The 19,703-nt window shown below is 43.7% G+C and overlaps 2 protein-coding genes across 7 annotated transcripts; one reads left to right on the top strand and one right to left on the bottom strand.

Annotated features, from left to right (window-relative positions):
* Positions 1-792: 792 nt before the first annotated feature.
* On the bottom strand, positions 793-3,687 carry LOC124858176 (diamine acetyltransferase 1-like). The gene is made up of 6 exons (XM_047350097.1): positions 3,430-3,687; positions 2,570-2,621; positions 2,398-2,475; positions 1,613-1,714; positions 1,481-1,521; positions 793-1,231 (listed from the first exon to the last, which is right to left on the bottom strand). The coding sequence occupies exons 1-6, from the start codon at positions 3,490-3,492 to the stop codon at positions 1,055-1,057; spliced, it is 513 nt and encodes a 170-aa protein (XP_047206053.1). The 5' UTR covers positions 3,493-3,687; the 3' UTR covers positions 793-1,054.
* Positions 3,688-7,146: 3,459 nt separating this feature from the next.
* On the top strand, positions 7,147-19,685 carry acot9.1 (acyl-CoA thioesterase 9, tandem duplicate 1). Of its 6 annotated transcripts, none has more exons than XM_047350072.1 (16): positions 7,147-7,586; positions 9,351-9,445; positions 10,533-11,038; positions 11,205-11,400; positions 12,367-12,537; positions 12,618-12,655; positions 12,733-12,816; positions 12,883-12,986; positions 13,210-13,283; positions 15,694-15,761; positions 16,042-16,153; positions 16,270-16,360; positions 17,591-17,676; positions 17,751-17,838; positions 18,975-19,125; positions 19,239-19,685. In XM_047350072.1, exons 5-16 carry the CDS (start codon positions 12,383-12,385, stop codon positions 19,292-19,294), a joined length of 1,107 nt encoding a protein of 368 aa, XP_047206028.1. In that variant the 5' UTR covers positions 7,147-7,586; positions 9,351-9,445; positions 10,533-11,038; positions 11,205-11,400; positions 12,367-12,382; the 3' UTR covers positions 19,295-19,685. The 6 variants fall into 6 exon arrangements, with proteins under 6 accessions (XP_047206028.1, XP_047206025.1, XP_047206027.1 ...); XM_047350069.1 differs by lacking the exon at positions 11,205-11,400 and having other exon boundaries at positions 7,148-7,586; positions 10,533-10,559; positions 10,993-11,038; XM_047350071.1 differs by lacking the exon at positions 11,205-11,400 and having other exon boundaries at positions 7,148-7,586; positions 10,533-10,899; positions 10,993-11,038.
* Positions 19,686-19,703: the final 18 nt, after the last annotated feature.

Genomic DNA, 19,703 nt, shown 5'->3' with positions numbered 1-19,703 from the left:
ATATTTTGGGTTAAAAACTAGGACAGTTTACAGGCAAAGTGTGTAGAAAAAACCCATTTGTTGGACAGTTTCCCTGAATTTTGCCGTACCATTAAGACTGTTAACAGGATAGACTTTATAGCTCATCCCAGTTATTCATTTATAGTTTTATATATAAGATCATATAGAAAAGGAGCCTTCAATTAAAATGTGGCCCATTTTTGTTGCCAAGCAAACAGCGATAGTTAGCATTTACAAGCTAAATTGCTAATGCTTTATCATAAACACACAAACCTTTGGGTCCGTATCACTAAGTGAAAATAGGTTTACATCACAGATCAGTTGGTAAATATTAGGTTTTAATAATAATTAGCACTAGCCAAGTTAAACAGGGATTAATGAAGCCTGATGTTAGCTTCTTCGTAGAAGATTTTACATCAAATGACTTAAAATCTATTATTTTTTACTATTGGTTCAATGTAATGTTTATTCATTCAGAAAACCAGATTTTAAAATGTTGATTCGTTTGTTCGTTGCCATGGTAACCGTTCTAACTACTGTTTAAGTGTTAGCATCAGCGACAGCTACATTTCCGTTGCATGTTTGATATTTAACGACATCTATAACTAAAATATCTGCAACAGGTTTCAGAGATCTGGCAAAGTTCACCAACAAACTAATGTTTGCTTGTTAGCGAGTCTCACTGAATTAATTAGCCTGTTGTAATCATTTGACGTTCGAGTTAACAGAGGTCATGTAAACTTGACCCCAGTGGGGTTTTCTCCAGGCTGTGACTAAAACAATGAGACCATGTTGATTTTTACCACATATTTTATTGATCTACACTAAAACAAATGCTGGTTAACAACAGATCAGGATGAACTTAAGTCCGAATCACATAATTGTAAACTAAATGATGTAAAGCACACAGAATCACATTGTTTGGACACATTTCCCTATTTAAAAAGCTGAACTTATAACGGTGAGCTCTCATTTAAACAGAAAAGCTGAGACATTCAGACGATTCTGGTTTTGGGTTGCCTCCTCTCCCTCTTCAGCTCTGCTGGACCTCCTGTCATTCCTCAGCTGGAGTGGCCATCTTGACCAGGCTGTCCTTGTCGAACCTGAAGAGCCTCCATCCCTCCTCCTGGGAGAGGTCCTCAGCACCGCGCCGCTTGTAGAACTGAACGGATGGCTTGTTGTTCTCCGCCACAACGAACATCATGCCAGTGCAGCGAGTCTTCATCGCCAGCTGGAGGAGGAACGGCAGGAGATGGGGTAAAAAAGGAGATCAACAGCTTCACCACCCTGAGTTTTTAAGTTCCTCAGCTGGGTCCCAGACTACAGTCAACATTAAGCCACTGAGACATTTTACATCCTGAAGAGCAAATAAATGTTTTTCTTTACCTTCTTTTGAGTTCCTAAGATAAATGCACCAAGGAGATAAAATCTAATTCTGAGATTAAAACACGACTAAGAGCTTTAGTGTTAAGATTCTTACATCACTGAGGTGCCGCAGAATTCCCGAACCGATGCCCAGCCCTGAACGGCAAAGAAATGCATTTTAAAACTTCTTTCCATAGTTTCAGAGAAGCAGTGGAACATAAACGAATGAACAGACGTATTTTCGTACCTCGGCAATTGTCCATCACATAAAACTCCTCCAGGTAGAGCTGTTTACCAACCCAGGGGTCATAAGTAAAGTAGTACATGGCAAAACCCACCACCTTCGGATCTGCAGAGAGGAAAAAAAAAAAAGGCTTAGTTTTTGTTTTAAGTATTTCAGAAAGGCTGACTTCAGGTTAACAGTTCAGAGAACCGTAAACTCTAGAATGAGCTCTGGTGACGTTCCAGAGGACTGAAATACACGGTTAGATTTTAGTGTTTAAATGAGTCGTTTCAGAAGTCAACAGAAGCAGGCGGCACTGCATGCATGGATCTGCACCAGCATGTTTTTAAGTTGTGTGCATCTATGCAACTCATACTTACCCTGTGGTTAAAATGTTTTTCTACCTCGTTCTGAGGCGGTTGATCTTTAACCCATTTTCTTTCACTGTGCTGTTGTCACGTGAAAAACTCTGCAGGTCTCCAAACACCCCTGTTTTTATTCTCCTTCACTGAGAGTTTTCTGCAGACTGTTTCACATCAACTTTTCTTTAAAACAACCCAAAGATTTTATATGGCTGAACACCTGCAGCTTTATATTGGCACGGCTCATACTGAAGCTATAATTACTGTGCATTAAACAGGAAGCACAGACTGTGACGGCTGAAGGCTAAACACAGATGGTGTCAGCAGCTGGTGGAAAACTCGTTCAGCTCATCAGGTGCATAAAACCCTTAAAGGATAAAGACCGACATGAAGAAGTATGTATCTTGTCCACACGTTTGACTCCTGAAGATGCAGGATGTTTCGTACCTTCACTGCTGTTCTCTTGAGTTTCTGCGATGATGCAGTGGTAAAACGGGGTTTCACCAAATCCATCCTCAAGGAGATCTGGAAGGAAGATTTATTTTTAACCAAACGCTGGGAGGAGGGAGGTGATCATTTATGCAGACTTCCAGATTAAAATGCAGAATGTGACTCCCACCTTTTTCCGTCAGCGTGACCTGGCTCTCCATCTCTTCGTATTTTGCAAGCTCCTGGGATGACAAAGAAGGAACATTGTAGTAGTTTGTGACAAAGTGGCTTTTTTTTTTTTTTTTTCTAGACTGATTTCCAGTAGGGTCCCATCATCAGTTTTAATCTTCATCTAATAAGAAGCTAGTTTTGCAACATTAACTCAGTAATGGTTGCTACAAAAATCAACATATGGCACAGCTTAAAAAGTTACAAAACCAAATTACATGAACAACTTTTATGTTCCGTTTCTGCGTTATTATTTAGTATTTTCTGCGTCTTTACAACAAAGATTTTCACTTCCGGCCTTCTTCACGACACAACTGCACTTCCTCATTTCACATCCTTTATTAAATATTCTTATGGTTATTACTTCTACATTCAGTTGTTTAGAACATTCATTTATTTATTATGTATTTATTTATACTTTTTTTTGTTTTTCTCTTGATGTTTGTATCTTTAAACGCATCAAAGTACTTTATGTTCCGCCCTTTTGTAGAAATGCAAATAATAACTGAAGGATTGAAAAGCTCCTATAATTGACAGACATAGCTGGGTTATTGGGTCAGATCTGTTCCTTAAACCGGGTCAGGAGCTACAGCTCAGTCTGGGTCAGCCTCGATAAGAACATAAGCTCGGCAGGCAGACAGACCATATTTGGTGAATCGGAAGTCAGAACGGTTACGAGTGCAGGCGGCTCTGACCTCATTCTAGAACATCCTCCAAACAGTCGACGTTGTTTTTGTTTTTCATCTTCAAACGTCGTCTAAACATTCAGTCTCAGCTCGCTTTAAAAGAAAATGTCTGTTTACAGTCGCCGTTATTTCCTACCTTCACCAGTCGTAATATATCTGACACGTCCTTGGGCTCAGCTTTTCGTAATTTATAATCCATTTTCTTCTTTTACTCTTTTTTCCTTTCGTTAGAAGACCTCTGTATGTGAAGTGGAAGATCAGGTGTTTCTTCATTCGCTTCGCAGTGGCTTTTTCCCCACAGTCAGCCTCTGGTCAGGACGCGTTCGTCGACACAAGTTCATCCAGCTCCCGGTTGCCCCTCTCTGGGTCGCTGCCGTTCAACTGCTCTTCCTTTGTGAACGCAGCGCCTTTTATATCCGGCTCGCGCTCGACTCCTATTGGCTGGTTGTCACGGGTCTCAGATTTCTGACGAATCACACAAACCCGTTCTGTCCTATCAACGTCAAGATGGCCTAAGCGTTTTTGTTTTGATGCTTAAGAAAGAAACGTTGACGTGCTTTATTATTTAAATGAAACAAACAAAAAGTATTATAAAGAATTTAAAAGGTATTAGGTTGAAAGTGAAAACATGAATCTTGTTGGATTTAGGATGATTCGAAAATATTTACAGCTGAAATGAATGCTTTACTTTTCTCCACATGTTTTAAAGTGTTATAAAAAGGTCCTTTAGAGTTACAGCAGTTGTAACTTGCCACACCAGCAATAAAAGTTGAATTTTCCATCACTCCCATAAGGGTTGGGCTGTAACTAGACAGCCCCAGTCACACAGTGATGGCTTTGATAATCCATCAACGATGGTTAGAAGTTAATGTGGTACCTGAAGATGGTTTGCCATTTTCTGCAACTCCTTTTCTGATTGTACCTTTCAGTAGTTTTCACTCTCCATCTAGTTCTTGTTGTTGAAACTCTTCAAGTTCACAAAAACCTGGTATGAAGTTATTTAACTGGAGTCGGATTATGATGTTAGGAATCAAAATGTCAGGAGTCCATCCTCACCTGCCATCCGTCTCACTCTTCACCCTTGCTGGAAATCCCTCTACACAGGTTCCTAAGCGGTGTACGAAAAGTATTTGACTAAACAAGGACTCTCACCTAAGGATCATGGTCAAAAGAGCTAGCTCCTGCTTACAAGGGGCTGAAATGAGCTTCCACCGTAGGGTTTCTGAATTACAGATAAAGTGAGGAACTCTGTGTCCTCCAATGGGGGCTCAGAGTAGAGCCCCTGCTCCTCAGAATCTAAGATGGTTCATGGATCTGATCAAGATCCCCTCTTCCTTTGGATATCTTCTGAAGACATCATGGGAGGAGTTCACAGTGGAGACCCAGAATTTACCTAAAGTAAATACAGTAAACCCCTTCTGACCTGGGAACACCTTGGGATCCACCAGAATGTGCTGGAGCTTTACTGAAGAATTATGTATCTCGGATTCCAGCATGGACTGGCTACCTCCTCATCCTGGATGAGTGGAAGATACTGGAAGACCCCCCCCCCCCCCCCCAACCCAACTGATTGAAAGCATTTAAAGTTCAAACACAGTTAAGTTCTATGGTGAGTTTCCTAAGTTATTTACCATTATCAGCGATACTATGTTTCTTGAACCATTTCTGTATCTGTTTAGCGCCCTTGTCAGGATGCCTTGCCTCATACTTTGGAAAGTTTTTGAGACATCATGATGTACAGTGAGAATCTAAAACACAGGTTCTCAGCAGATGATCTGACTTCAATTTGGATTGTTCTGACTACTAACTACAGGAGCCCATCCGCCACCATGAGCAGAATCCTCATCTGGCAGACGACCTTAACACCTTCTACTGCAGGTTTGAAAGGCAGCCGTTCACATATCCTACCAACTTGTCCGCATCTCACTGAGACAAAAGCCCATGCATCAACCACCCACCTCTCCTCAGACCCCATCCCCGGACTTAAGATCTCTGAGGATCTCTGAGTTCTTTCAGCATCAGAAGAAGACAGCTCCAGGACCTGACAATGTCTCCCCCCTATGCCTGAGAGCCTGAGAGACCTTTACCTTCAGGTGGTGCAACAGAAACAGTTTCTTCCCCCAGGCTGTCTCTCTGATGATCAGAATGTGATACCAGACAAATATGCACTAGTTCACTCTTGTCCTCCTTCTGTACAGAACACTGTTCACACACACACACTCACACACACACATATATATACAGTACACACTAAAGGTTTGGACACACCTTCTCATTCAAAGAGTTTTCTTTATTTTCATGACTATGAATATTGTAGCTTCACACTGAAGGCATCAAAACTATGAATTAACACATGTGGAATTATATACTGAACAAAAAAGTGTGAAACAACTGAAAATATGTCTTATATTCTAGGTTCTTCAAAGTAGCCACCTTTTGCTTTGATTACTGCTCCACACACTCTTGGCATTCTGTTGATGAGCTTCAAGAGGTAGTCACCTGAAATGGTTTTCACTTCACAGGTGTACCCTGTCAGGTTTAATAAGTGGGATTTCAAGCCTTATAAATGGTGGTTGGGACCATCAGTTGTGTTGTGCAGGAGGTGGAGACAGTACACAGCTGTTAGTCCTACTGAATAAACTGTTAGAATTTGTATTATGGCAAGAAAAAAACAGCTAAGTAAAGAAAAATGAGTGGCCATCATTACTTTAAGAAATGAAGGTCAGTCAGTCCGAACAATTGGGAAAACTTTGAAAGTGTCCCCAAGTGCAGTCGCAAAAACCATCAAGCGCTACAAAGAAACTGGCTCACATGAGGACCAGCTCCATGGAAAGGAAGACCAAGAGTCACCTCTGCTGCGGACGATAAGTTCATCCGAGTCACCAGCCTCAGAAATCGCAGGTTAACAGCAGCTCAGATTAGAGAACAGGTCAATGCCACACAGAGTTCTAGCAGCAGACACATCTCTAGAACAACTGTTAAGAGGAGACTGTGTGAATCAGGCCTTCATGGTAAAATAGCTGCTAGGAAACCACTGCTGAGGACAGGCAACAAGCAGAAGAGACGTGTTTGGGCTAAAGAACACAAGGAATGGACATTAGACCAGTGGAAATCTGTGCTTTGGTCTGATGAGTCCAAGTTTGAGATCTTTGGTTCCAACCACCGTGTCTTTGTGCGGCGCAGAAGAGGTGAACGGATAGACTCTACATGCCTGGTTCCCACCGTGAAGCATGGAGGAGGAGGTGTGATGGTGTGGGGTTGCTTTGCTGGTGACACTGTTGGGGATTTATTCAAAATTGAAGGCATACTGAACCAGCATGGCTACCACAGCATCTTGCAGCGAGCTATTCCATCCGGTTTGGGTTTAGTTGGACCATCATTTATTTTTCAACAGGACAATGACCCCAAACACACCTCCAGGTTGTGTAAGGACTATTTGACCAAGAAGGAGAGTGATGGGGTGCTGCGCCAGATGACCTGGACTCCACACTCACCGGACCTGAACCCAATTGAGATGATTTGGGGTGAACTGGACCGCAGAGTGAAGGCAAAAGGGCCAACAAGTGCTAAGCATCTCTGGGAACTCCTTCAAGACTGTTGGAAATCCATTTCAGGTGACTACCTCTTGAAGCTCATCAACAGAATACCAAGAGTGTGCGGAGCAGTAATCAAAGCAAAAGGTGGCTACTTTGAAGAACCTAGAATATAAGACTTATTTTCAGTTGTTTCACACTTTTTTGTTCAGTATATAATTCCACATGTGTTAATTCATAGTTTTGATGCCTTCAGTGTGAAGTTACAATATTCATAGTCATGAAAATAAAGAAAACTCTTTGAATGAGAAGGTGTGTCCAAACTTTTGGTCTGTGCTATATATATAAAACACGTTAATGCTGTCTGTATCAGGTCAAGACTATATAAAATGACTTTTTAATCAACAACAGTTTTTATTTATTTATTTGTCAATCACAACCAGGCAGATAATGATGGATTAATCCAGATGGGTTGAGTGAATTGCTGAAATGAAATGTTCTAAGTATAAACAGAAAAGATCAGAAATGGAAACAATAATAAAGTTTCTAGGCTAACTGAAATCTGTCTTTACCCTGACAGACTGTACTCAGGGTAAAGAAACGAGCGGAGCGTCTTGCGTCAGCATGTAGTGAACGTGGTGACGTATGAACCCGGAATCTGGTGCTCTTGACTGACTGCCAGCGCTGCGTCCTGCTGAGAGATTTCTGTCCAATTCTTGTTGTGATCATCGCCTCATCCGGATCCCGAACCCTAACCTCTGTGAGTTCAGAGTTCAACATGCTCTCCCTGAGGTGAGAATGGATTAAAGCCTGGTTTAATGCTGGAGCTGCAGACATGCTAACAACTTCACAGGACTCACTAACTCTTTGGGTTGTTCACGGATTAATAAACTGTATTCTTGAGATTCTTCCTCAGATTTTTGGGTTTAATCACGATATGTTCCTTTAATGAAGAAGTCAGCCCAGCCTGGGAGTAGGTCTGCGTACAGAGGGCGTGTCTCCTTCAGAGCGACACAAGAACCGAGCCCAGCAGGTCCATAGAGATTCTTTCTGCACACAGTTAAAGTGAACACAAGTAGTTCTAGTAAAAGAACCAGTTTCAGAAACATGTAGCCTGTTTAGACCTCTGCTTTCCAAAACATTTAACTTCTGACTCCTAAAACAATTTCTGATCCTTACTTTTACATAAAATTGCTTCTGTTTATTATTTTTTGTGTCATCATTTTTAATTGAACAAAATGCAGTTTTCAAATAATGATTTCATCATTTAGGAAGTAAACAGCTATCCAGAACCACCAGGCCCTGCGTGAAACAAGTTTTCACCCCTTAAACCTAATAATTGGTTGTGCCATCCTATTCCATGTGGCAATTAGTCTTTTTCATCACCATGGAGGAATTTTGACCCACTCTTCTTTGCAGAATTGTTTTAATTCATCCACATTAGAGAGTTTCCCAGCATGAATGGCCTGTTTAAGGTCATGCATTCTTGTCTCAACTGGATTTAAGTCCAGGCTTTGACTAGACCTCATTTTCTTTGGATTATTGTCCCGCTACATAACCCAAGTATACTCGAGCTAAAGGAGACCAACTGGTGGCTCCGGGTCTTCTAGTGTTTTGGCACATCGAGGTCCTCCCACGTCTGTCGGGTCCCAGAAGTCTTGGAGATCATAAAGTTATATTTTGGCAGCCGTGAGATGGAGATTTGTGTTCTTTCTGGTCAGCAGTGGTTCTGGTTCTGGCCCTGGAACTCTCCCATAGAGAGTAGTTTTGCCCAGTCTCATTTTCTCATTGTTAAATCATGACCTCTGACCCTAGCTAAGGCAGGGAGGTCTGCAGAGCTTTAGATGTTGGTAGAACCAAATCCAGTTAAATCACATTTTGACAGCAGTGACTGCACTTCCTCTGCTTGTATGTAGAAGAACAGAATGGTGCCCCTTCCCTACCTGTTGCTGCGCACTGCCAGTGAGCTGGCTGAAAAAGGGCACCTTCTCTTTTCTTTCAATTACAACAAAGAGAAATTCATCTGTTTGTAAATATTTCTGGTCACGAAAACAGAAAGCTGGTGTGAAAACTAAAAGATCGCCATTCGTCGCTCCTATTATGGTAATTCTGTTTTAAAACTACACTTACAAAGCCTTAGGGGGCTGTTAGTCTGAGCAAAGATCCCATCTAATTCATCAGCTAATATCAGTCTGTTACACCTTTTATTAAGAACAACATAAAAGTATAATATTGAGCTCAATACGTTGTTATAAATGGCTTATTCTGCTTCTTAAGAATAACTCCTATGTCCACTGGAAGGAGACCCCAAAGCAGGTCCAGAACTTGGCTTAGGGACTAATATTCCTACAGGCCCAGAATGAGCTGGAGAGTGACACCAAGGAGGTTGCTGTCTGGGTCCATGTTGGACCTGTTAGTTGTGCAACGGAAACTGTGGATATGGGATGAATGTTTATGCTGTCAACCACAGAAATATGTTTCCTAGTTTATCTTTTTATTGTTAATCTGTTCTCGTCTGGCTCAGGTTCCAGTTTCTGAGGTCCGCTGCCTCCTTGACGAGCAGGTCGCTCTGCACTGGTGCTGCATCCAAACATGGCAAGGCACCCGACATGGCTGAGGGTGAGACTGCCACACAGCTCCTGATACGCCTTCGAGGATCTCTGTTCCTTAACATGTTCTCCAGAGAACTGGAGAAACTGTTGTTTTGTAAAGATAAACTGGAAAAGCCTCAGAGTGGAAGAAACATCAGTCTACATTTATTGACCATCACTGACTGCAAACTATTAAGGGCCAGAAATTCCACAATTAATGTTTATATGGCTGAATGTTTTAATAAAACTTTAATAAATACATCAATTAAATTAAAATATGACATTATTATTTAAATCTGGTCATAAGTTTTTAAGTAAACAATTAATTTAAATAACAGATAACAAATAATTAATGTTGACATAGTTAATAAAAATCTGATTTCATTGTGATGCAGTAAATATATTTATTTGTTATTATTTTATATTTGCACGCTGTCATTAAACAGACTCTAGCATTTGATTGGTTAACCTGCACAGCAACAACACAGGAGCGTGAAACAATTGAACTAAATAATAATAACATATGCTTTTAACATTATTTGTTCAACCTTATATTTAATAAATGATTCAAGCAAAGAATAAATATCAGGAAATATGTTTGTATATAATCCTAGTTCAGTATTTAACTGATCACATATATGAGGGTTTAGTTACCAACTTATCTGATGTATTGAAATGTGAAATGTTACCCCTGATAGAAAATATTATTTGCTTTTATATTATTTCTGTTCTGCATGTGTTTGCATCAGTCTCTCAGTCACAGATGTTTCCTGGCTTTAATTTCAAAATGGCTGCTGTGTGATTGTCAGGCGGCACGCAGAAACGGGTCGTTTCATGTTCTGTTCATGTTCTGAATTTGGAGCATCGTTAAGTTTTTCTGTGAACGACCCACTAAGTTAAATCAGACAGTATCTGATTTTTTCAGTATCTGTAATAATTCTGAAACATTTTCTTTCAACGTTGCAGAGCGTAAATAAATGTTACATTCAGGCATTTTTCAGTTCATCTCAGCAGAAGGTGAAAATGTTTGTTGAGCTGTGAGATCCAGGTCTCTGCAGCGTTTAATGAGTCGTCTGAACACTCAGCCTTTTTAATCTTTGTGTCCCTCTCTGCAGGAAATCCACTTTTACACGTTTCAAATGGTAAATCTAACTACTTGAACCTGATGAATTTACTTCAGGTCGCTCTAATTTTACTCGAATTCTTCCTGCATGTTTTTTCTTCCACTTTTCTGAAGCTCACCTTGTTTCAGGGCTGGTTTTTACACATGTCTCTTCCTGGCAGATTTAATGCTTCTTTTTACAGCCGTTTGTTTCCTCCTTCTGTAGCTTCAGGATTTAGTTTGATATTGTCTCACAGTTTCAGCTTCTTTGTGGAGCAGTAACATTTTGATCTTCAGTGAGTTTCCTTCAGATCTCTGTCTGCTGTTAGAAAAAGATTAAGCTAAAACACACGAGGTTTTGATCTTTCTGGAGACTCCAGGTGAGACAATATGAAACAATCTTCATCCTCTGAGTCATTCACTCCTCTTCATCTCCTGAAGGACATGAACCTGACTGTTTTATCCTGTTTCAGTGCGGAACAGGCTGAGAGAAATAGTTGGAGCTTCGACAAACTGGAGGTATTATACTCTTTTTTTGTTTTTGTTTTTCCAGTTAGATTTTAACATTATTTTAGAGATGCACCATCAAGTTTTTTTCCTGGTCAACCAAATTAAAATTTTCTTTGAGATCTGATTTAGATGATTTTTCCTTAAGACCTATAATACATAAAAAAATGTACTGCAGGTTATTTAATGGAGAGCTGAACGGTGGAGAAGTTGGTTGCAGTGTTTCCTTGCATCAATCCTGGCCTGAATTCTTTCTGCATGGAGTTTGCATGTTCTCCATGCTGATGCGTGGGTTCTCTCCAGGTTCTCCAGCTTCCTCCCACCACCACAACATGACTGTTGGGTTAATCGGTCTCTCTAAATTGCCCCCTCAAGTATGAGCGTGAGCATTGCACCAGCACTCCCACCAACATATATATAACTGTTCCAGTTAAAGTTGCCTGGAGGCTTTTCTAATAAAGCAACATTAATGTTGCTATGCTTTGTTGCCATGACGCTCATCATTGCTGTTATAGCAGTAGGCCTAGATTACTACCAGTGCATTTCATGTTAACAGTAAATACGGCAGGAGAAAACTTTCAACGAGCTATAAAGTGGTCACAATAAAACTCGTTGAATAAGTACTGTTCCCACAGTACTACTGGTTACTGTAGTATTGTGGAAAAAACTCATTCCTGGTGGTTCTTACACACTTAATGTTTGAAAATATTATTTTAGGTTTTATTTAAATCGGATGTGTAGAAATGAGTTGGAACCTAAAGATTTGGGTGAAAGTTGTTACAGTTGGTACAATCAAGGCATATTTCATATTCACTTTACATCATGTGTTTGTTTTAACTGCATTTTATTTTGTAGTTTCCTTGCATAATGTTAGCCTAATTTAATTGTATGTTTGATCTTTAAGGATTTATTACAATATGTAACCTTCAACTGCAGTCTGTTTGTAGCTGTGAAAGTATGTCTCTAATGCAGCCCTGAGTTTGACAGCCAAATTCTGGTTCCACAGCCATATTTTATGTTAAATCTGGTTCTGAATCTCTTCCCTATGAGATGACTGTTCCTGTTTTACATAAGTGAATGGACTCAAACTCATAGAAAGCACTTAGACTTTTAATTTGGTTGGTGGTGGTTTTCAGTGGGTTGTAGTTTAAAGTTCATGCCACCAGGGGGCTCTACATCCTACATAAAGCATCTTTAATATTCAGAAATAAGGATTCTTGTCCTGCTTTCATCTTGATGCTCAAAGTAAAACTAAACCCAAAAAAGGAAAGGAGCACAACAATTCGCCCCATATCTGCCGTATTCACTGATGTTCTCTGTGGTTTCTCTGTCGTCGACAGCGACCATCAGCAGGCCATGGCGGAGCGCGTCTCTCTGTCGTCCATGCTGGCCAAGTCTCAGAGTCAACTTCCTGCCAAGAGGATGAAGGACAGCTTCCTGGAGGTCCACCTTCCTCTGGGCTCTGAGCCGGAGCTCAGGGAGAAGTACCTGACCTATCACAACACAGTCAGGTAACACTGCATGGATCAGTTCAGTAATGGTAGACTTGGTGAGGTTTCTGTCCTCTGACCTGCTCCATGTTACTCCTCAGGTTTGGAAGAATCTTGGAGGACCTGGACAGTCTGGCAGGTATCAGTCAAAGCTAATAAAGATTTCCTTCAGATCCGAGAGAGACAGACGCTGAAATGTTTCTTCCTCCTCCCCAGTCCTCATTTCTTACTCTCACACGTATAACCCGGCTCTGAAGAGGTCTCCCCTGTCCATCGTCACAGCGCTGGTGGATAAGATCGGTACGAGTCTGTGATGCTTCAGAAGGTTCATTTGGTTCAGTTCTGAGGTTTGGTTTTACGTTTCAGACATGAGGCAGCACGTCATCTACCCCGACTGTGACATCAAGTTCACAGGTCACGTGACGTGGGTTGGGAGGTCGTCTATTGAAGCAAAGATGCACATGTCACAGGTGAACACACACGGACTGATCCGGTCCTTATCTCCTTCAAGTTTCGATCAGTAGTTCTCCAGACTTTCTGAAGGGAGTTTCAAAGTTTTTCTTTGGACTTGGCTGATTTTCTGGTCTGTAAGTCTGAATGTTGAAGCAAATATAAAGAACAGAAGGTTGTACAGGTGTGGATTCCTCAACCAGAGGAAGTCATTGTAATTTCAGTGACTGTCTCCTCCTGCAGTACCGGGATGGATCGTATGCCCCCGTTCTGGATGCTACTTTTGTCATGGTGGCCCGAGACCCAGCCAACAAAAGGTACGGATGCAACAGCTACACTATCTGTAAAAACCATGTGGTTCCAGCCTTCTGAGGGATTTTATGACAAAACCTGTCTTCACTTTTTTCATTAGAGCCACCAACACGCCTGCTTTTGATTACCCGAAAAATTGTTGTTTGACAGGAATTTATTGGTTAGCCGGTCAGAACCACAATAATCTGATGAGAATCCAATCACTGAAGGCACAAAGTGAGGATTTTGCAGATCAAAAATTGGGCTTTAAAAAGGATCATGTTCATCATAAGACAAGTTGGAGAACATTTAAAAAAATTCAATGATATCAATTTTGGAGTAGATGTGACCTGAGTTGCTCAACAAAGATTGGTAACAGACCAGGGGTCTCTGACCCCGAGGTCGGTAACAGACCACGGGTCTCTGACCCCGAGGTCGGTAACAGACCACGGGTCTCTGACCCCGAGGTCGGTAACAGACCACGGGTCTCTGACCCCGAGGTCGGTAACAGACGAGGGGTCTCTGACCCCGAGGTCGGTAACAGACGAGGGGTCTCTGACCCCGAGGTCGGTAACAGACGAGGGGTCTCTGACCCCGAGGTCGGTAACAGACGAGGGGTCTCTGACCCCGAGGTCGGTAACAGACCACGGGTCTCTGACCCCGAGGTCGGTAACAGACCACGGGTCTCTGACCCCGAGGTCGGTAACAGACCACGGGTCTCTGACCCCGAGGTCGGTAACAGACCACGGGTCTCTGACCCCGAGGACGGTAACAGACCACGGGTCTCTGAACACGAGGTCGGTAACAGACCACGGGTCTCCGACCCCGAGGTCGGTAACAGACCACGGGTCTCCGACCCCGAGGTCGGTAACAGACCACGGGTCTCAGACCCCGAGGTCGGTAACAGACCACGGGTCTCAGACCCCGAGGTCGGTAACAGACCAGGGGACTCTGACCCTGAGGCCGGTAACAGACCACGGGTCTCTGACCCCGAGGTCGGTAACAGACCACGGGTCTCTGACCCCGAGGTCGGTAACAGACCACGGGTCTCAGACCCTGAGGTCGGTAACAGACGAAGGGTATCCGACCCCGAGGTCGGTAACAGACCAGGTACTCTGACCCTGAGGCCGGTAACAGACCACGGGTCTCTGACCCCGAGGTCGGTAACAGACCACGGGTCTCAGACCCTGAGGTCGGTAACAGACCACGGGTCTCAGACCCCGAGGTCGGTAACAGACCACGGGTCTCAGACCCCGAGGTCGGTAACAGACCACGGGTCTCAGACCCTGAGGTCGGTAACAGACCACGGGTCTCCGACCCCGAGGTCGGTAACAGACCACGGGTCTCAGACCCCGAGGTCGGTAACAGACCACGGGTCTCAGACCCCGAGGTCGGTAACAGACCAGGGGACTCTGACCCTGAGGCCGGTAACAGACCACGGGTCTCTGACCCCGAGGTCGGTAACAGACCACGGGTCTCTGACCCCGAGGTCGGTAACAGACCACGGGTCTCAGACCCTGAGGTCGGTAACAGACGAAGGGTATCCGACCCCGAGGTCGGTAACAGACCAGGTACTCTGACCCTGAGGCCGGTAACAGACCACGGGTCTCTGACCCCGAGGTCGGTAACAGACCACGGGTCTCAGACCCTGAGGTCGGTAACAGACGAAGGGTATCCGACCCCGAGGTCGGTAACAGACCAGGGGACTCTGACCCTGAGGCCGGTAACAGACCACGGGTCTCTGACCCTGAGGTCTGTAACAGACGAAGGGTCTCTGACCCCGAGGTCGGTAACAGACCAGGGGACTCTGACCCTGAGGCCGGTAACAGACCACGGGTCTCTGACCCCGAGGTCGGTAACAGACGAAGGGTCTCTGACCCCGAGGTCGGTAACAGACCAGGGGACTCTGACCCCGAGGCCGGTAACAGACCACGGGTCTCCGACCCCGAGGTCGGTAACAGACCACGGGTCTCTGACCCCGAGGTCTGTAACAGACGACGGGTCTCTGACCCCGAGGCCGGTAACAGACCACGGGTCTCTGACCCCGAGGTCGGTAACAGACCACGGGTCTCCGACCCCGAGGTCGGTAACAGACCACGGGTCTCTGACCCCGAGGTCGGTAACAGACCACGGGTCTCTGACCCCGAGGTCGGTAACAGACCACGGGTCTCTGACCCCGAGGTCGGTAACAGACCACGGGTCTCTGACCCCGAGGTCGGTAACAGACCACGGGTCTCTGACCCCGAGGTCGGTAACAGACCACGGGTCTCTGACCCTGAGGTCGGTAACAGACCACGGGTCTCTGACCCTGAGGTCTGTAACAGATGTTCGACTCCAACAAAATGATCTGCATTTTGCAACAAAAAAATGAAAACCTGCTCCTAACTGTCCATCTGCTTCAGTATGTTGGTTCTTCTATGTCTCACATCATTCCAGGGCTGCGCTTGTGAATCCACTGATGCCAGAAGGTCCGGAGGAAGAGAAGCTCCTACAGGAAGGAGAAGGTCTGACACTGTGATATTTCACAGACCTCCAACCCTGACTGTCCTGTATGTTTTAGACGTCTCCCTGGTTCAGCACACTTAATGATTGGGTCTTTATCAGGTTCCTGCAGCAGAGGAGATAATGCAACCTTCTAAATCACGTGAGGCAGACCAGAGTGAGATCTGAAACATGCAGGACAGTAGGTCCTCAGGACCACAGTTGGAGACCCCAGCATCAGATAGTCTTGTAATCTGTTGGACAAATGTCTGACCCCGCTCTGTCGCTTCTTTATATTTCCAGCTAATAAATCTCGGCGAGTTGAACTGAGTACCGCGTCGCTGCTGAAGGTTGCTCCCACAGACGAAGAGAGGAAGATCATCCATGATCTGTTCCTCAACACCCTCGATACAAAGTATGACCAGAATCCCTCCCAGTGTTGGTCTCCTCCTGAGTCTACGGTCCATTTAATTTCAGCTTTTTGTTACTGTAGATGTTATCAGACGTTCTTCATGCTGCTTTATGTTTCAGCACAGTTAGTTTCCGCAGCAGGATGTTGCCTCTGAAGTCTGTTTGGATGGAGGACGCCAAGCTGAAAGGACTGGAGATCTGCCACCCTCAGGTGAGACAGAAGAGTTGCAGGATGGAGGATTTTGGGTGAATTTATTTATTTTAATCTTTTAATTTGATATTTTTCTCACCATCTGACATCAATGTTTCCTGTTTTTACCTCAGTTAGGATTACCAAACTTTTTTCTATTTCCTAATTGCCAGAATAATGACTTTCTTAGTTTCTTTAAAATCAGATGTTTATTTATATTTCTCTAATATTCAGAAGGCTTGCTTTTTACTGCATGAATTGGGTCAAATGTTTTGGGCTTCCCTCTACCTTCCTCTCTTTTCCCAGTAGTTTGCTAGAACTTGGGCCCATTCCCCCAGACAGAACCGGTGTGACTGGATCATGTTTGCTGGCTGCCTTGCTCACACACACCTTTTCAGACCTGCACCTGGGACTGAGATCAGGGCTTTTTGGGTGGTGTTGGGGTCATCCATTTTGGTCAGGCAGTTCGAATGCGCAGCTCAACAGACGTTGCAGCTCTTACGTCACCCGGGATTATAAACCCGCGGGAAATAAACTTTCGTTGCCATTTCCAGCGTGTCTCATGGGACGATGCATCGGAGGCGCATATCTGGAGAGACAAAAGCTCACAGGCGAACCTTTCCTCCACACGGACATTTCCTGGAAGAGCTTGAAAGCTGGAAATCTGTCTGATAGAAGAAGGTCAGAAGATTCAAATACCGATCAAAGACCATGCCGACACCTGGCGCAGGTCAAAAACCCACAGAGGTTTTATTTCCAAGGAGATGAGTTTCCTCCTTGTTGATTCAGTCGACCAAACGGTTTTCATATTTTTTCCCCTTTTGGACGGATGAGAAGTTTACAGTTTATTTTTAAGTTGGTCACGTACTTGTGATCAAACTTAGTTTCATCAGACCACAGGACACATCTCCGGAAATGAAGGTCTTTCTCACTGAGTGTGAACTCTAACCTGACTTCTTATGTTGCTTTTGCACTAATGGCTTCTTCCTCTCTGAGTGGCCTTTCAGCCCATGTTGCTTCAGGACTCATTTCTCTGTGGATAATGACTCTGACTCAAACCAGCTTCAGCAGCATCTTCTCAAACTCTTTGGCTTTTGTTCTGGGGTTGGTTGTTTCAGGTGTTGCCTTAAAATACGTCCACAGCTGTGGCTCCATTAAGCTCATCTAGTGAATGAAACTAATCCTGTGCTTCTAATTGTGTTTTTTGTGTTGTTTATTTAGACTAAATGTTTGTGTTTGTGTTCTGAGCAGCAGAGGAACATCTTCAACAGGATTTTCGGAGGTTTTCTCATGAGGAAAGCTTACGAGTTGGGCTGGGCCAACGCCTGCTCCTTCGGGTGAGATATTTAATTAGACAGAACCGTGATCGGAGAAGAGGTTCCATCCTGAAGTGTTGCTCTGTGTGTTGCAGAGGATGTCGGCCCAGTCTGGTGGCGGTCGATGATATTCTGTTCCAGAAACCCGTCGAGATCGGTTCATTACTGATGCTCTCATCACAGGTCAGGCAGCCATCTTCATCTTTAAGCTAGTTTTCTGTCATGTAAGCTGATTTCCTGGCTGGCGAAAGACGAGCAGGAAAATGAGAACTTCCTTTTTCGTCCTGCCCATTTTTAGGTGCAGAACCTTCAGCTGCCTTCATCTCATGCACTAAAAGTGAATCAACAAGCTTCAAACTGACACTGTATCTTAGACTGACTGTGTTCAGTAAACATTTTCTTAAAAATATGACGAAACAAAAAAAAAAACTTATTTCTAACATGTGACAAAAATTAAAGCATAAATTTTGTTAGTGGAGAAAAGGTCCCATGTTAAGAAAGCAATTGTTTTTATAAAATCACAGATTCCAAACTTAGTGACAATTTTACTGTTTTTACTTCAGCTAGCATAGCAGCACTTCATCTCCTACAACTTCCAGAAGGTTGGAGTCCTCAGAAACAGAGATCTTTGGTCATTCCTCATTGCACAAGATCTCCAGACCATCCAGAGTCCTAGGTCCTTTTCTTTTCAGCTCAGGTCCTGGATTCTTTAGGATCTCAACCTGAGCCACCCTACACCCACAGTCATGAATCCTGAATCCAGGAAACTGGAAATGGGTCACCCACTGGTGACCCTGGGGTCTGCAGCTCCTTTCCTCCATGAATCCTGCTCCAAGACGCCTGAATCAAATAAATGCTTAACAACCGGGTCTTTGCAAAACTTGCTGACATGCCAAGGAGGTAATTCAGCCTTCTGATCCAGGTGTGGTGGAGGAGTTAAAGGACTGGAGTTGGAGACCGCTGGTCCAAAATCTAGACCTCTTGATTTTCAAAGCTGTTTCTGCGTCAGGTGTGTGTACACTGCTGGGTCCTGTGTTGAGACCAGTGTAGAGGTATTTGCAGCCCTCCTTGCATTTGATTGCTCCAGGTTGGTCTTCTGATGTTTTGGTATTTGGACCTCAGGATGGACCAGTCGTCCGAGTGTTATGTGTATATAGAAGGACAACTGTTTCCTGTGTGCACTTACGACTGATGATGGTGTTTGGAGGAACACGGAAACGTTTTATTTTAAAGTAATTTAGCGTTTAACACAGAAATAAACAGCGTCAAGTTGTTTTTGTTGTGTATCTCTAAGGTCTTTTTTAATCTCTGTGTTTCAGGTCTGTTACACTCAAGGGAAGTACATCCAGGTCAGAGTTCACAGCGAGGTATTCGACCCACTGACACGCCAGCACAACACCACCAACGTCTTCCACTACACCTTCGCCTCCGACCGCGACGTCCCCAGCATCATTCCCAAGACGTACGGAGGTGAGCCAGAGGTTTTCCTCCTACCTGCTGTTCTGTTTCTGACCCCGTAAACCAGAGCAGTCGGGCTTTGCTGGCCATTTCAACTGGGACTTGTTGGTTTGTTTGTTTTCCAGAGTCGATGCTCTACCTGGACGGGAAAAGACATTTTAACCAAACTGTGGAGTCCTGAGAGGTCAGAGGTGCCTGGCAGAGCACCAGACTGCAGGAGTCTGTCCGGCTTCCATATGAGACAATGAACTCTCTTAAAATACTTTATGCCATTTTTATACCAAATGTTTTCACCAGATGGTGTCAGCTTTTTATCTGCTGTGGTTACGCTTGAACTTTGTTTCTTTTTGAAACATTTAGTTGCTGTAGCTCCGGAGCAGTCGCACATATGCAAACACATAACTGTCATGAATATACACAATTAGTCCTGACTCATTTGCAAGGTGTTACAGTAAAGTTATATCATTACTTTATGTTAAATTGACACATACAGTATATGCACAGATTACTTTATCTCTTGTTTCTGCATGTGTTGGAATGGATTCAATGCAATAAAATTTTATTTAGCTCAATTTCAGTCTTCCCTGTGT

Source organism: Girardinichthys multiradiatus, chromosome 21 (assembly GCF_021462225.1).
Source record: "Girardinichthys multiradiatus isolate DD_20200921_A chromosome 21, DD_fGirMul_XY1, whole genome shotgun sequence".
In the NCBI taxonomy this organism is placed as follows: Eukaryota; Metazoa; Chordata; class Actinopteri; order Cyprinodontiformes; family Goodeidae; genus Girardinichthys; species Girardinichthys multiradiatus.
This window is presented reverse-complemented; position numbering and strand designations above follow the sequence as displayed.

Coding starts and splice junctions, on each gene's coding strand:
- LOC124858176 (XM_047350097.1), bottom strand. CDS start 3,492: ATGGATTATAAATTACGAAAAGCTGAGCCCAAGGACGTGTCAGATATA. Junction 1,715..2,397: donor TCAAGAGAACAGCAGTGAAG/GTACGAAACATC, acceptor TCCTCTCTGCAG/ATCCGAAGGTGGTGGGTTTT. Junction 1,232..1,480: donor TTCTGCGGCACCTCAGTGAT/GTAAGAATCTTA, acceptor TTCCTCCTCCAG/CTGGCGATGAAGACTCGCTG.
- acot9.1 (XM_047350067.1), top strand. Junction 11,039..12,366: donor GGAGCTTCGACAAACTGGAG/GTATTATACTCT, acceptor TGTCGTCGACAG/CGACCATCAGCAGGCCATGG. Junction 13,284..15,693: donor CGAGACCCAGCCAACAAAAG/GTACGGATGCAA, acceptor ACATCATTCCAG/GGCTGCGCTTGTGAATCCAC.